Source organism: Balaenoptera ricei, chromosome 11 (assembly GCF_028023285.1).
Source record: "Balaenoptera ricei isolate mBalRic1 chromosome 11, mBalRic1.hap2, whole genome shotgun sequence".
Taxonomy (NCBI): domain Eukaryota; kingdom Metazoa; phylum Chordata; class Mammalia; order Artiodactyla; family Balaenopteridae; genus Balaenoptera; species Balaenoptera ricei.
In genome coordinates, this window is record NC_082649.1 from 20,781,429 (window position 1) to 20,797,160 (window position 15,732).

The 15,732-nt window shown below is 42.9% G+C and overlaps 1 protein-coding gene across 5 annotated transcripts in view; it reads left to right on the forward strand.

Annotated features, from left to right (window-relative positions):
• CARMIL1 (capping protein regulator and myosin 1 linker 1) overlaps window positions 1-15,732 on the forward strand; it is a 319,730-nt gene that overhangs the window by 112,740 nt on the left and 191,258 nt on the right. For all 5 annotated transcript variants that reach the window (XM_059938045.1, XM_059938046.1, XM_059938048.1 and 2 more), the window contains 2 exons: window positions 9,229-9,279; window positions 14,232-14,291. In XM_059938045.1, the coding sequence (XP_059794028.1) occupies window positions 9,229-9,279; window positions 14,232-14,291 (111 nt within the window). The remainder of the gene's footprint in view (window positions 1-9,228; window positions 9,280-14,231; window positions 14,292-15,732) is intronic.

The following is a 15,732-nucleotide window of genomic DNA, read 5'->3' on the forward strand; positions in this document are numbered from 1 at the left end:
AAAAGTGGCTGGAGTCCATTCACTCCATCAGGGCAGCCAGAAGGGACTCCTCGCTAGTCCTTGCTTCTCAAATCTGTAGAGTTGATTTGGTTTCTGTCCCTCTTGAGCTCTGGTTTTTAATGAAAAACATTTTTTTTTTTTATGTTTTATTATGAGAGCTACCCATTTCCTTTAAAAAATTTATTTGTGCTTAAATTCCATTGTTTGGAAAAAAAAAAAAAAAAAAAAAAGCAAGCCCTGATAAATGCAGACAATTGTTTGACCCTTCCTGGTCTGTTTCCTCATCTATAAAATAAAGGAATTAGATACGCCTATCTCCAGATTGCTTTTAACTTTGTGATTTTTCGCTAGAGTTAGGTTCTAGTGACTCATGACTTGTTCAAGGAGAGACTGGCTGGCCCTGTGTTAGGGAAGCAGGAGAAGTTTTGTTAACTGGCTTAATGTGACCTTTCCATTCATGTTGTATTTTTCTGTATTCTTTGAATGACTGTGATTCTACTGTTGGGGAATTCATTTAAACCATAAATATGACTGATGACTAGCAGACGTCCCTTTCCAAGCGTGCCCCATGCAGACCCATGAGACCCCAACGCTGAGAGGTCTGGGCAGAAACTCTGCCCCATGTACGTGCCTTAACCTGACCTTCCTGGACCTGTGGGGCTGGTTCTAGGTGTTGGGCTCATCTTTACTCTTAGCCTAAGAGGTGGTCCCATTCCAGGGATTATGGTCACGCCATTATTCTGCCTTTAAAAATATGTTATCGTCATAGAATCAGTGCAGCTGGTTCCAGAATTTTGTTTTGGCCAGTGCTTTGAAAAGAAGATCTGAAATGTTAGTGACATCAAGAAGAATTGATGTTGTTTGGAAGTAGCCACATGTTCATCCGTGGGGGAAAATTAGAAACATTTGTTTTCTCTCACGCTTTGATAAAACCTTACAATTTGCAATAAAAGGACTGCAGGAAGAATGAAGCGATTGTGTCTGACAAGCTGTATGTAAACATTCCATTTCTGCTTAATGGCATAAATAACCAGGTGAAAAGAAATGGATTTACACAGGTGTTAGAGTACAAAGACTTCCCCCGAAACTAGATATCAGAAGACAAAAACCAAGCTCCAGTGACTTCCTTGCCTCCCCTATTGAGGGAGCATCTGTCCTACCGGGGAGCAGGGGCCCAAGAAGGAATTGATTCCTCTCAGCAAATATTTACTGCCCATTTGCCATTCTTGGCAGTCCATGCGAAGCAAAGAGAAGAGGGGTCCTAGAACTGGGACAGTTCCACAGTGGGCCTAAGTCATGACCCAGAGTGTAGCAAGAGGTAAGTTAGACACCTATTCCAACCCCCTTATTTTACACTTGGGTGAATTGAGGTCCACAGAGACAGTAACTTGTTCAGAGTCAGGTCACTTGGCCAGCTTGAGGCCAAACCCAGGCTAAATCCAATAATTCTGTTCTTAGTGTAATACTATAATGGACATGTATAATATTATTATAATATTGTAATATAAATAATAACAAACACTAGCACTTTCCACATGCTGGCACTTTCTGTATGTTCTTCTCAGCACTTTACATATGTTCACTTATTGACACACAACTTATTTAACCCTCATGGCTCCATGAGGTGTACCTTGTTGCTCCCATTTTACAGAAGAGGAAACTGAGCCACTGAGAAGATTAAGTAGTTTGCCCCAAGTCACACAGATAGTAAATGGTGAAGCTTGGAAGCCCAGGCAACCCGACCCCAGAGTTTGTCCTCGAAACCACTATGCAAGGGGTCAGCAAACCTTTACTTTCTGTAAAGGACCAGATAGTAAATATTTTTGGCTTTGTGAGGCATAAAAATCTCTGTTGCATCTGCTCAGCTCTGCCTTCATAGTGTGAAAGCAGCTGGAGATCATCCATTAACCATGGTTGGGGCTGTGTCCCAGTAAAACTTTATTTATAAAAAACAGGTGGGGCTGGATTTGCAGTTTTCAGGACCTGCGCTGGACTATGCTGCCTCCTAGTGTGGTGATCCAGTTTTATAAGGGATTTGGGGCCAGAAATTGCACTAAAATGATGTGTTGTTTTGTATTCCTTTTGGGTGAAGTGTCCTGCTTTGGCCAGGGAGGGTGAAGGTCATCAGAGCTGTGTGCAGTGGGTTGTTATGAGGCTCAGAGCCAGAGGGGCTTTTTATTCTTGCTCAACTTTCTGGGTGACCTTGCACAAGTCCCTTAGCATCTGTCACTCATAACTCTCCACAGCGGCACTAACAGTCCTCGCCACCTGCCCCTCTCCCTCCCCAAAGCTTGTGTCTTGGATTAATGAGGTCTGGGGGTTTGGAAGAGGGGAAATGTATTAAATGGCGCTCCTCATTTAGTTTGCTTGCAAATTAGAGAGCATTTGGGTGGTATAAGACCATTGGTCGAATGTTTGCCACCAAGAGCCCAGTTTTACAGGAAAGGCGTTTTTGGTAATGTGCAGGAGAGAATGTGGATTTAGGGGCCATGAATTTACGGATTGCCTGTGCAGCGGTAGGCTTTAGGTAATGGAGTCCTATAAGAGGGTGAAAGAGATACTTTTGTTTTTAATAAGTGTGCCATGAGAGGGTTCCATGGCCGACCTCGTTTTGTATCATTTCCATAAGGAAATTTAGGCTTCTCTGCTAAGCTATGAGTCTTAACAGTAGGGAGGATTTTTATAAATGTTTCCAAGTGAAATTTTGAAGTTAAAAGTTGAACCAAGAAGCCTCAAAGGGAACCAGGCTGCTGCTTGCATTTCAATGAAAGGGAGAGGAAATTCATTATAGAGGTTGAAAATGTGGTTTGCATGCTAAGACTCTTCTGGAAGAATGGGCCTCGCAGAGGAGGTGGGAGGGAAGTTCTAGCTTGCCCTTTGTGGTTAAGGTTCCTTGGCTCAGCACATATACTCCTAATGCCCTCCACCCCCCTCCCCAACCCCCGTTTTTTTAACTCTGCAAGGAAGTTCTTCTCCTTCAAGGTTAAAGGTATATATATTGAACTGAAAATGCCAGTCTAGGAGATGTCTCAGAATCATTGTTTCTGTTTTGCTGTTGTTTGTTTTGTTCTGTTGACAAAAACCATTATTTAAAAATTCAGTAGATGTTAATCTTACTTTGGGAATCTAAATTTAAGATTCTCTCACACCAATTATTTTGATATATTCAGCAGAGACGTCTGGGTGCTGGGCTAGGGCTTTATCTATGTTTGTATTTTACTTAAAACAACAGTATTAGATTAGTCCTGCAGAGCAGTATTATTCTTGTTCTACAGGTGAGCAAACTGAGAAGTTAACTAACTCTGTCAGCGTTAAACAGCTAGAAAGCGGCAGAGCCAGAATTGGAATCTGTCTTCCTGATTCCAAAACCCCGACAAGTAGGGCAACCAAGCGTCCCAGTTTCCGGGAGGCAGGATTCTCAGAGCTAAAACTGGAAATGAAGATGTGGTCACCCTGCAAGGAAGATGCTTGCTCTCCCTCGCACCAAGGTAGTGCACACTACCAGGAAACACTTCCTGATAAATCAAAGAGGAGTTTTCCTGCGCGATTTCCCCCCTCACCTGCTAGAAGCCATGTGTGTGTGTGTGTAAGACCTCCAAGGCCACAAATCCTAGGGCATCTTGGCCCCAAACAGGAAAGCTAGGAGATTGAGTTCTTTGGGATTCCCAGCATGAATGTGGCCCCATTTATTGGCCCAGTTTGGGTTGATAAAACAAAAAGCACAATTCTTGGAATGGTAGCATTCATAGTTTTGCACACTTGCTTCAAAACATTGCTACGCTCTTGTGCTCACAATTGGGCATGGTGTTGGGAAAGGCTGGGTCAGCATTGGGAGAATTTCATCCCTTCGGCTCCATCCCCTTCAAGGCTTTCTAAAAACAGTCCTCATGCCTCTGGGGATCTGAGCTGATCACCAGAAATGGGGACCAGCCAGCACAAAGCTTCTGCCTTCAAAGCCTGGGTGTGTCTCTTTTCAAACAGATGATTTTGGCCTGTGTCCAACTTCTGAAGGACACTGTGTACTTACTCGGCCTTTAAAATATTTCTAAAGAAAGGGAGTTGGCATGCAGGGCCACAGATTGTGAGTGCTGTTGTTGCCAGAGTGAAAGCAGAAGTGATCATTAGAACCTCATGTATCTACATATGGTCAAGGGATTGCTCTGTACTCGAAAGGTGAATCCTTGTGAACACCCTAGGCTTTTTTCCTCTCTTTTAAAAAATATATTGAGCCAGTTAATACCTTGTCAGTGGCCCCTAGAAACCCCCTGGTGACTTTCCAGGAGAGGGCAGATCAAGAGAAGCCAAGATGCCTTGGCTGCTTGTGGGAGACGTTATTCTCCAAAACGTGACACTTGTAAACGGGCGGAAAGGCCAGCCTGCGCCTCGTGCTGGTGATTGCTGCCGTGTGTCAGTTATGTGGGTGCCTGTTTTGAGATTAGTTTTTGGTAACTAGATTCACACAGGGGACCTTGTAATCACTTAATTACTGATGTGCTCATTGTATAATAATGTCAAAAGGTGTCTTGTCATTTTTATTTCATGGTTTTTTCAAGTTTCTCTGTGACTATGTTCCAAATGAAATACTCTTTGAGAACGCAGTATTTCTTCTGTGATGGGTGCCTGTTGTTTTGCAATGGGCATAAATAAGATACAAGCTCTCAGTGATTAGCAGAGAGAAAGTGCTGGGAAATGGGGGCAGAGTGAAGGGGGTGGGGAGCCAGAAGAGGGAAAAGAGAATGAGAAGATGGGTTGGGGCATGGGGGGATAGCGGAGGCCATAGCAGAGAGAAGGGATTGGAGGGAGGGGTGGGGAACAGGCAAGGAGAGACACAGATAAGCTGAGAGATACACAGGTAGAATCAAGTAGACAGATCCAAATAGAGACTCACAGAGATTAACCCATGATCAGAGAGAGACGGAGACAGACAGATAGACACTGGTCTGGACAGACAGTAGAGACTGGTCCTTGTTCTTATGATATGCAAATATCCATCATCTTATTGATGACGCTTTTACCCGTTTGCTTCTTTCTGGCTTTAAAGCTCTATGACTCATCTGTGTTTGCATGTGTGCAGACTATTGAGGAAGCTGGTTCTTGGACAGGTGAGATTTGAGAGCCCTTATAGGTAATTAGCACAATCTCTGGGGCCAGACCATCTGGGTTCAAATCCCAGCTCTGCCACCTACTTGCTAGGGCAAGTTATATACTCTCTGTGTGTCTCAGTTTCTTCTTAAAATGAGGTTAATTATAGTATCTAGCCCATAGGCTGCTGTGAGGATTAAAGGAGATGATGTATGCAAACCTATGAGAACATGGTACCCAACATGTATTGGCTGGTATTACTACTGTGCTTGTAAAATGATCCTGGATGTTGTAGGACCAATTTTCCTTTGAGGGAATGTTCACAGAGCTAAACATATTTTTCTGACTACTGAGAGGCTGTGTGTTCCTGTCTGGAGCTTTTGGCATTGACCCTTATTGCTATATGAGGAGAGAGTGAAAAGGTAACACACTGGGAATAAGGAGTTGCCTCTGATAGTCCAGCTCCACCCCAAACTATCTACGAGATGAGTGTCTTTGGATCTGCTCTCAGATTATAAACTCTAAGGGGGTCTTTCACTAGGTGATTGATATTGAGTCCTTTCTGGCATGTGAGTTTTATGATTTGACTCTTATTTTATCTCTATGCAAAGGTTTTGTGGACTTAAGATTCTTGAAAAATCAGGGATTGATCATACAAGTACCCCTGGAAGAAAGAAACGTGTGTGCTGCATTGTACCATTGACCCTTGAACAACATGAGTTTGAACTGCATAGATCCACTTTTATGCAGATATTTTTCAGTAGTAAAGACTGTAGTACTTACTAGATGGTCTGTGGTTGGTTGAATCCTCAGATGTGGCCAAACTGTGGGTATGGAGGGCCCACTCTAAGTTATATGCAGACTAAACCCCAAGTTGGTCAAGGGTCAACCATAGGTAAAGAGGTGAGGAGTCTGGCTTCCTATAGCCATGCTGGTCATCACGACTGTCAGCATTATTTCCTTCTTTTTCTTTTTTCCTTTTCCCCTGGAGGAGGAGCAGTGTTTGAAAGGGTGCCACATCAAGATGTGCCGTGGGGGACTTCCCTCGCGGTCCAGTGGCTAAGACTTCGCCTTCCAATGTAGGGGGTGTGGGTTCAATCCCTGGTCCGGGAGCTAAGATCCCACATACCTCATGGCCAAAAAACCAAAACGTAAGACAGAAGCAATATTGTAACAGATCCAATAAAGACTTTAAAAAAAAAAAAAAAAAAAAAAGATGTGCCGTGGAATGGAATATTATTCAGCAGTAAAGCAGAATGAAATTGGCAGCAATGTGGATGGACCTAGAGAATATTATGCTTAGTGAAATAAGTCAGACAGAGAAAGACAAATGCTGAATGATATCACTTAGATGTGGAATCTTAAAAGTAATACAAATGAATGTATATGCAAAACAGAAACCAATTCACAGATATAGAAAGCAACCTTGTGGTTACCAAAGAGGAGAGGGAAGTGGGGAGGGACAAATTAGGGGTATGGGAGTAGCAGATACAAATTACTGTATATAAAATAGATAAGCAAATAGTATATACTGTATAGTACAGGGAGTTATACTCACTATCTTGTGATAATCTATAATGGAGTATAATCTGCAAAAATACTGAATCACTATGCTGCATACCTGAAACTAACACAATATTGTGAATCAACTAAACTTCAATTAAAAAAAACGTGCTGTGGGACAAGGTCTTAGTTCAGAGAAGGCAAAGTTTTCATCCTTTAAGATGAGTCCTGATCTTGTAATTTAGTCACAGATAACCTGTTTGCCAGACCTAAGCAAAGGAGAACACTGGCCACGCCTGTCTCTGGCCCCCTTTTATCTCCCTTTCTATTACTGTCAGGCCTCTTCTGACTGTCTGATGTTCACCACTGAACCCTGTGTGTCTCACGCAACAAAACTGCCTCTTGCCTTTTCCCCAAAGGCAGCCAAACTCTACTTCCCTGGGTACTGCTGTCTTAGTCAAGGCTTGGCTAGTGCAGATGACCTGAAAAATTTAGCTCTCTAGGCCATTCTTGGATTTGAAAAGAGAATCTTTTAAACTACTGCAATGTTGAGGAAGATACTGTTTGAGCTGGGAGCTTTGTGAATCCCTTCCCAGTCACAGGTGGCCCTGGGCTCTCACCCTTCTACCCCAAATCTAACAACTGCCAGGGGCTAGAGACCAGGAGGCAAGATTGGGTTAGAATGTGTAAAGGTAGCCTAATGGTGAAGAGCATAGGCTTTGGAGTTGACAGACGTGAACCCTACTCCTGCCCTTGGATTATATCACAGAATCTGTTTCTTCGTCTGTAAAATGGGGGTAATAATGATAGAGAATATGGTTGTTGGGAAGACTAAATGAGTCAGTGTATCCAAGGGTGTTTGCCCATTTATGGCACATAGGGAACACTTGATAAATGGTAGCTACTACTCAGGGCTGGCTTCATGGGCATGTGACCTGTACAGGTGCACAGGGCACTGCTCTCAAAAGGGCCCTACGCTTGGGTAAATGCTTTCTGTCACTGTCTTTAAAATTCTTCATAATTTTTGAACAAAGGGCCCTGCAGTTTATGTAGCCAATCCTGCTACTCCTGGGCTACAGTTGACCTCCACTCACTCATCTGACCCCACTTCTTACACGCCTCTCCCCTTTCTATTGCTTGGTGCTTTCCCCCGTCTCTGAAGGGCCTGAGTAAAAAAAGTAAGGATCATTCCTTTGGGAAAAGAACTGTGGTTCATGGCCTAAGAATATTCAAATATAGATGTCTTTTGTTGGCTCCACTTTTAGAAGTCACTTATTAATGGTCTTTTAGAGCACATCACCTCTAAAGTCAAGTAGCAAAAATGAACCCAGGTGGAAAAGGATCCCATGAATAGCTGTGATTGAAGGCATCTGGGTGGAAAGTCTTCAATGGGCCGTGCGCCTCCCTCCCTGCCTTCCCCTTGCTCATTATCAGACTCTCCCAGCCAGTGTTGGGCTACCTCTCTTTATCATCTGTCTCATAAAGGGTCCTGACTTGAGTTATTCCCAATAACGGTGAACTCTGATTATTCAAAGAAGAGTTATCTAGAAAATATACCGTTTCTGTTTAGAGTTGGGAGCCTAAAGGAGGCACAGAGCCGGCTCCAGGCACACCCATGGACTCTCCTTCTGTGTGTGAATGAACAGGGTGGGCCCTGGCTTGAATCTGGATAAATCCTGTAGCAACTTGGGCCTCAGTGTCCTTGACTTACGATTTCTCAAGTTTTGTTCAAATCTAGCATTCTTAGACTAGCACATACGTATCATTCGCTAAATATCAACTTAGTGACAAGCAAGTTGTTTGGAAAGTCAAAGACAGGTCTCCCATCAGAACTTGAGAAGTGCTGGAGTCCGCTTTCTTTATTGCAAAGGCCCCCGAGGCCTGCCCGAACCTCCGGGTTGCAGAGTGGCCCGTTTAGACATTAAGGTTGGTAGACTGGGATCTCTGCTCCAGGTGTGAACTAGGAGTTCAGACTAGTTCCAGCCCCTTTGTATTCACAAGGGCCCCTGCTGGGCAAGAGGTGCCTGTAGGCATATGGGACCCCCATGGGCTATCTGTATGTTCTTAGCTGAGAACTGGAATTGATAAATGTTCTCTTTAGGACTGAGAGAGGCATAGCTGAGAAGCAAAGTCGGGGTTGACTTCTTGGGAGAATAGCCTGTTTTGCTGCCTGTGCGTTATGTAAATGTTATCAGTTAGTGGACAGAGAACAAGAGTCAAGAGGGCAAACGTGGGTGGCGGTTGTAGTTTGGAAAGTGTGAATGAGTACTTGGCTTCTTCATTAAGTTTGCTGTTGCTATAGTGAGGCTCCTGCTATGGATAAGATATCTGTATTTTAATATCTCAGACACCTGTCTTGCTTACTCAACTGGAGTGATCGGTGGCTCCTTTGGGCTGCTGACTGTTTGCTCGTCTTGAGATTTTGCAGGTGATTTGTTCGATACGGCCCTTCGTACAGTGATTCTTAGAGTACAGCTAATAATCCTACAAGGCCAACAAGCTGTCCCAGGTCACTTCTTCCTCTTACATGTCAGGAACCAAGCCTCTCGAGGCTTCAGTATCATTAAAGGCCTGCGGGTCACACCAAAGCCCACCAGCTCACTTTTCGGTCCTTATGCTGATGCGGCTGCTTCTGTCTTACAGGTGCTTACGTCATGCCGAGCCTTCCTTGTCACCGCACGAGTCCCCACCAAGGTAAGTGTTGATGAGTTTCCTCCTTCCAACACACACACACACACACACACACACACACCCACAAAACGCACTCGCTTCTCAATTGCGTAGACTTATGATTTAGGCCAATGTGTCCAGAGTTCTCTTTGCACATATTTTCCTTCCTTCTCCCCGAAAGCACCTAAACGTTTGCTCCTTTGTTCCCGCTCTGTGTTAAAGGCATCCCAAGAAAAGTGGCGAAGCATTTCATGCTCCATATCCCCGAGGCTTGTGGATTTCAGTTATTTTTCTCTCTCAACTGGGGCAGGGTTTACACTTTCTTCAAGTCTAGTTCTTATTTCTTTGGGTCCAGTAATGGCCCATTTTTCTAAGGCTTTGACACGTGGGAAATAACTTTCATAACTCTACTACAGAGTGCATTACCGGGAACGTAGCCACCTAGCCCTCTTTCGTGGGCAGACTCTGGTGTTGCCTATAAAAAATAACACGGTGCCACTTGGTTCTTTAAAAGATCTAACATTTTCTATAAGATGTCCTTCGTTACAGGGTGCAAATTAACATTTGAACTGATAGCTCATGAATTAGGCATCATAATTGCTTCTTTTATTTTCTTGATGGTAACAAAAAGGGTGTTGACTGATTTTATAGGATATGAACTCACCTGCCCACAAACCCAGGAAAATGGGGAAAAGGTTTGGGAGACGCTTTCAGCCTTGCTCCTGTGTTTGTGCTGCAGTGTTATTTGCTCATTTTCTCAGTCCTTTCTTGCTTCTTAAAATTCAACATTTAGCCACTGTCTTGTGAATACCTACTTATGCGCTGGACACGGTGCTGTAATGCAGTGGACCTGGTAGGACTGACAAACTAATGATTTGCATGATTTTTGTTGAACTTTGAGAAGGTACCAACCCACTGTTTGCTAGTCAAAGGCCATGCTGCCTTTTTTCTTTCTGATCATACAAATGCTAAATTTTATAAAGTTTCTCCTCATAGAGGAGTGAGACTTTATATTATCCCACCGCTTTTGATAATATAAAGTGAGTCTTTATGTTTATAATGTGTTATAAGTGAAATCAGTCATTATATAAATGATGTTGGACTAAATTACCTATATGCTAAAGTACCTGAAGGCAGGATGTAAGGAAGTGTTAACCATTATCCCACTGGTGAAAAATTAATTGCGGAAGGAAATTTTATGGGCTTGAGAAAATAGTCAAGTAGCCTATTGAAGGCTCCTGAAAGATATGTTTACCCTAATTAAAAATGTTTTGACACAGCAGAAGGTGTATTACTTCTTGGGAAGTCATCTGCCTCCCTTCTGTTGCCCCCTCCTTGCTCTGCCCCTGAGGCAAGGCCCAGCTTCATCCCAAGACGTATATAACATCTCACATCGGCCTGGCTAGGGTGGTTTGGACATTGGTTCTGATTTCTGATACTGTCAGCATCACAAATAAAGGCAGATCTTCTTCCAAAGTGACCTGCCTGTAGAAGGCTGGTTTTTGTGTCACAGTGCACCTTGGCTAAGAAGCAGAACCGGTGTCAATGACATTTTTCTGGGGAAATAATTATATTCAGAACAGTAGTGTACAACAGCCCCAATTTTCACATAGGTTTCTTCTCTTTTCTTTGGGGGCTGATTAATTAAACATTTTCTTCTTTTGTCCTTTTATTGTTAAATGTACCACGTACGCAGTCAAATGCACAAAATAGAAATGTATGTCACCGTGATTAATTGCAAAGCAGATACCTCTGCAACCACACGCAGATGAAGAGATAAAACTTTGCCATTCCCTCCAGAAGGGGGATGGGGGGGCGGGTGATTGTCAAATCAGGGAAGGGTCTACAGAGAAGCTGGGCTGGAGGACCAGCCTGCGTCAACCAGGCAGGTAAAGGGGTCTCCCACTGGTCAGAGGTTTAGCAGTTTGCGAGAGCACAGTGTGTTTGGGGGAGCTGAGATGTGGGCCCAGGACTGAGTAGGAGGCTGTGGAGGGAGGGAAATGGGTCAGAAAGATGGGCAATCGTGACATGGGTTGCTGCGTGTGAAACAGTGGGAGTTCCCTAAGGAGCATCACATAATCACATTTAGATTCGCTCTGTTGCCTGTTGGGTGGGGACTGTCTTGCTGAGGGTAGAGGTGGGCCTTGGGTGATTCCTTCCTCTTATCTAACTGATCACTTGTATCTGTGGTTCTCTCTTCAAGATGTCCTCAGGTCTTCCTGCAGCCTGCCTGTGTCTCAGCTTCCTAACTAGTCCCCCTGCCCCCTCCTGCCCAGTGACATTCTTTAAACTGTCTTCCGGGTGGGCTGGAGTCAGGAGGGTCAGTGGTGGGAGCTGAGAGCAAAGGCCTGTTAAAAAGAGCCATGGGTGAGATTAGAGAGAATGGCTTGAACCTTGCTGTGATGTCGGTCAGTGTGTCTCCATGACTCCCCTCCTCACCATTGATAAGAACCAGGGCTCCAGTGAATCGCATACTCAGCCTGTCCCCTCTTACTCATCCCTGAAACTGCAGGGTCTACTTCTCGTTTCTGTCTTGCCCTTGTTCTTTGAATGCCTCTATGCCTTTGCAAATTTTTTTTCTTCTGCCTGGATTTCTCTTTTCACTCCTTCTTTGTTTGACACGCTTGAAGTCATTCTTCAGGGCCTGGCTGGAATGTCTCAGTGCTTTCCCGGTTCCCTGGCACTTTGCTTATTCCAGGAACAGCACTGAGGTGCAGCAGAAGCGTCTTAACTGACCTCCAACTAACCTCCCCCAGCCAAATTGACCAAAGCTGCCCATGCTAGTCCTGATATACTGACTGATGATATGCTGACTGATGCCAGCTGCATCTTCATAGCCGCTAGGTTATAAGAGAGTGTAGCTGTTTACACCTGTTCCCACCAGTTGTATGAGATGCCCACCAAGGGTCAGTGGTTTGCTTCCAAACCTATTCATAGCAGTTATGATTACAATAGTAAATTTTTAAAAAGGTATTTTACATATCAATGAAATTGGCTGCAAAAGGAGAGAGTGTCTGTGAAATATTGAATGTTGGTAAAATAATTCACTTTAAAAAATTACTGTCTTGTTAAGGACTGGACAACTGTTAAAGGCTGAGGCGTTGGGGAACATAATAATCTAGAGAACTTATGCCCTCACACTGCTTTCCCAGTGTCTCCAAGCTCTCACTCCATTTAAAAGAGCTTCAGTTGGAAGTTGTGTGCCCTGCATTTACGGGTGTGGTCCACAGAGGAAATGCCACTGGAGGGCCAGACAATGGGACTTGACTCAAAGAAGAAAACTTGGCACTGTGTCCAAGGCTAGCAGATGAAAATATGTTTATAAGTTTTAATTTGAAATAAATGAAGGTAGAGAGGTACTGTTTTTAGAAAATGATTCCCTGCTTGAAATGACTTTTCAAAATCCACCAAGTATAGATCTTGATAATGATAAGTAAGAAGACGTCCACTCTAATGGAATGTTTAAAATGTGCCCCCGATGCTGCATGTAACCATGGGAGGATAAGATGAATGTCTCATTCCTCTTTCCAGTCCTGGCACACAGTAGGCCTTCCATAAATTCTGCTGGTTGGCTGTGTGAATGACGAAAGAATGAATTATCTTTCTACCTCCAGCCCTCATCACCATACTGGGGATTCAGGGGTTCTCTGTTCTAAAATTTATCCGACCAAATGTGTAAAGGTACAACATAGCACCAGCAGGCAGAACTAAGGGTCCTATGGGTTTGGTTCTGAATGGGTTCTTTTTCCATTACATTGCTAGTTTTTTTTTTTTTTTAATAAATTTATTTATTTTATTTATTTATTTTTGGCTGCGTTGGGCCTTCGGTGCTGCGCATGGGCTTTCTCTAGTTGCGGCGAGCGGGCTTCTCATTGCGTTGGCTTCTCTAGTTGCAGAGCACAGGCTCTAGGCGCGTGGGCTTCAGTAGTTGTGGCACGTGGGCTCAGTAGTTGTGGCTCGCGGGCTCTAGAGCACAGGCTCAGTAGTTGCAGCGCACGGGCTTAGTTGCTCCGTGGCACGTGGGATCTTCCTGGACCAGGGCTCGAACCCGTGTCCCTTGCATTGGCAGGCGGATTCTTAACCACTGCGCCACCAGGGAAGTCCCCACATTTCTAGTTTTAAGGCGAGAGGGTAAAATAAACTGATCCAACTCAGGTTTTCATTGTCTTTAGTACCAGGCCCTATGACTGTTTGTACTGAGATGAGAGACTGAAAACCTGGGAGAAAGATTAGTGGCTATTTTCCAGGAGAAATAGGCAAAGAGTGTGAGACTAGAGGTATTTTGAAGAAAAAGAAATGCTGATTACAGGAGAAGTGAGGAAGGGGCACTTGTTATTAAAATGCAAAGGAAATAAATCATCATTTATGTATATGCACAGAGGGAGAGAGAAGACTTTTATTTAACTATGTGTGTTTCATTGAAACACAGATTAAAATTCCTAAATATTATATTCTTTTAAATCCATTCAAAATATGAACTTTAATGAAAGACGGTGGAAGGAATGATGATTCCAGTAAGTGGTCAGAGGGTAACCCAAAGAGGTCAGGGTTTAGAGAGAAGGGAAGACAAACATTGTCTCTATCCTGATCTGATTTGCTGAAGCAACATCTTGAAATAAGAGGAAAAAAAAGTCTATTTAGATGGCTCCCTTCATATATTCATTTCTCAGTAAATAAATACTCGAGTAGAAGTACAGAAACTTTCCATTGGGTTTGTCCTTGGATGAAATTTAAAAAGTCAGACTTGGAGTTTCCTTTCAGCCCTTTGGGAAAATGAATAATGCTTTTCCTGAAATATGATAGATCAAGGTCATGTCGTATTGAATATATGGAGATATTAAACCAGGCTACCTTCAGAAGATGCCCAGTGTTTTGTTTGCACTGGACTGTTTCTAATTGTAGCATTTTTACTTTGAATTATAGGTTTTAAAACCCTCATTACAGGTCTTTATTTCCCCCTCCTCCCTCAATTGCAGCTCGAGGTAACCTTCAGCTACCTGGAGATCCACGGTGTCCTGTGCAGCAAGCCAACTCAGGTGGGTGTGAATAACCTGTTTGTCATTACTGCGAGGTCAGAACCTTTCTTGAGTTTCTGAAACCAGCTCATACCTTCTATTTGGTTCACTGTTGAAAGTTTCTTGAGATAATGTGGAAAAACAAGATAAGGGAAAATGGAAGTTTCTGCCTGAGAGACTGAACAGGGGCTAGGCGGGAGGGTGTCGGGAATTTGTGATAAGGGAAACACGTTCTCCATAACTCAATTTGAAAAGAACTAATTAGCTCTTACGTTACCTGGCCATGTAAACATGAGAGTACTGTTCCTTAGAGATGTTGTACAAGTTACAGCACTAAAATTTCATAGCTATTCTACAGTACTCTGTAAGATCTTTCTGGGAATAGAGTGATAAGTGAATCTTTTGGTATTAATAAAATGTAGATTTTTAACAACAGCTTTATTGAACTATCAGTAACAGGCAGCCAACTGAAGTGTACAGTTTGATAAGTTTTGACATGTAGACCCATGAAACCATTACCACAGTCAAGATACTGAACATATTCATCTCCTCAGGGTTTTCTCAGGCATCTTAGTAAACGTTCCTTCTTGCCCCTCCTCATTCGTTATCATCTACAGGCATCTACTCTCAGCCACTATAGACTAGTTTGCATTTTCTAAAAATTCATATGAATGGAATCATACAGTGTGTGTACTCTTGATTGTCTGCCTTCTTTTAGCCAGTGTAATTATTTTGAGACTGGTTAATTTTGTTGCATGTCTCAATAGCTCATTCCTTTTTATTGCTGAGTAGTGTTCCATTGTATGACTATATCACAGTTTATCCATCACCCACTGATGGACGTTTGTGTTGTTTCCAGTTTTTGGCCGACAAGCAAAGGTGCAATGAACATTTATTTACAAATCTTTGATTGGACATTGGCTTTTATTTCCTGTGGGTAAATATCTAGGAGTGGAGTGGCTGAATTGTATGTATGTAAATGTATGTATGTATATAGTGTAAATATGTATGTAAACTTTTTAAGAAGCAGCTAAATTGTTTTCCGAAGTGGTTGTACCACTTTACGTTGCCACCAACAATGTGTAAGAGTTCCAGTTCCTCCACATCCTCCCAACACTGGTATGGTCGGTGTTTTAGTTTTTAACCATTTTAATAAATTTTTAGTGCTTTCTCATTTGTAGTTTTAATTTGCATTTCCCTAATGACTAAAGACATTGAGCATCTTTTTATCTGCTTATCTGCTGTCATATATCTTTTTTGTTCAAGTGTCAGTTCAAATCTTTTGCCATTTAAAAAATTGAGTTATTGTTTTAAGAGTTCTTTATATATTCTGAATACAAACCCTTTATCATATATGTGATTTGTACATATTTTCTCTCCGTCTGTGGCTTCCTTTTTCATTTTCTTTACAGTGCTTTTCAAAGAGTGGAAGTTTTAAATTTTGATGAAGTTCAATTTATCA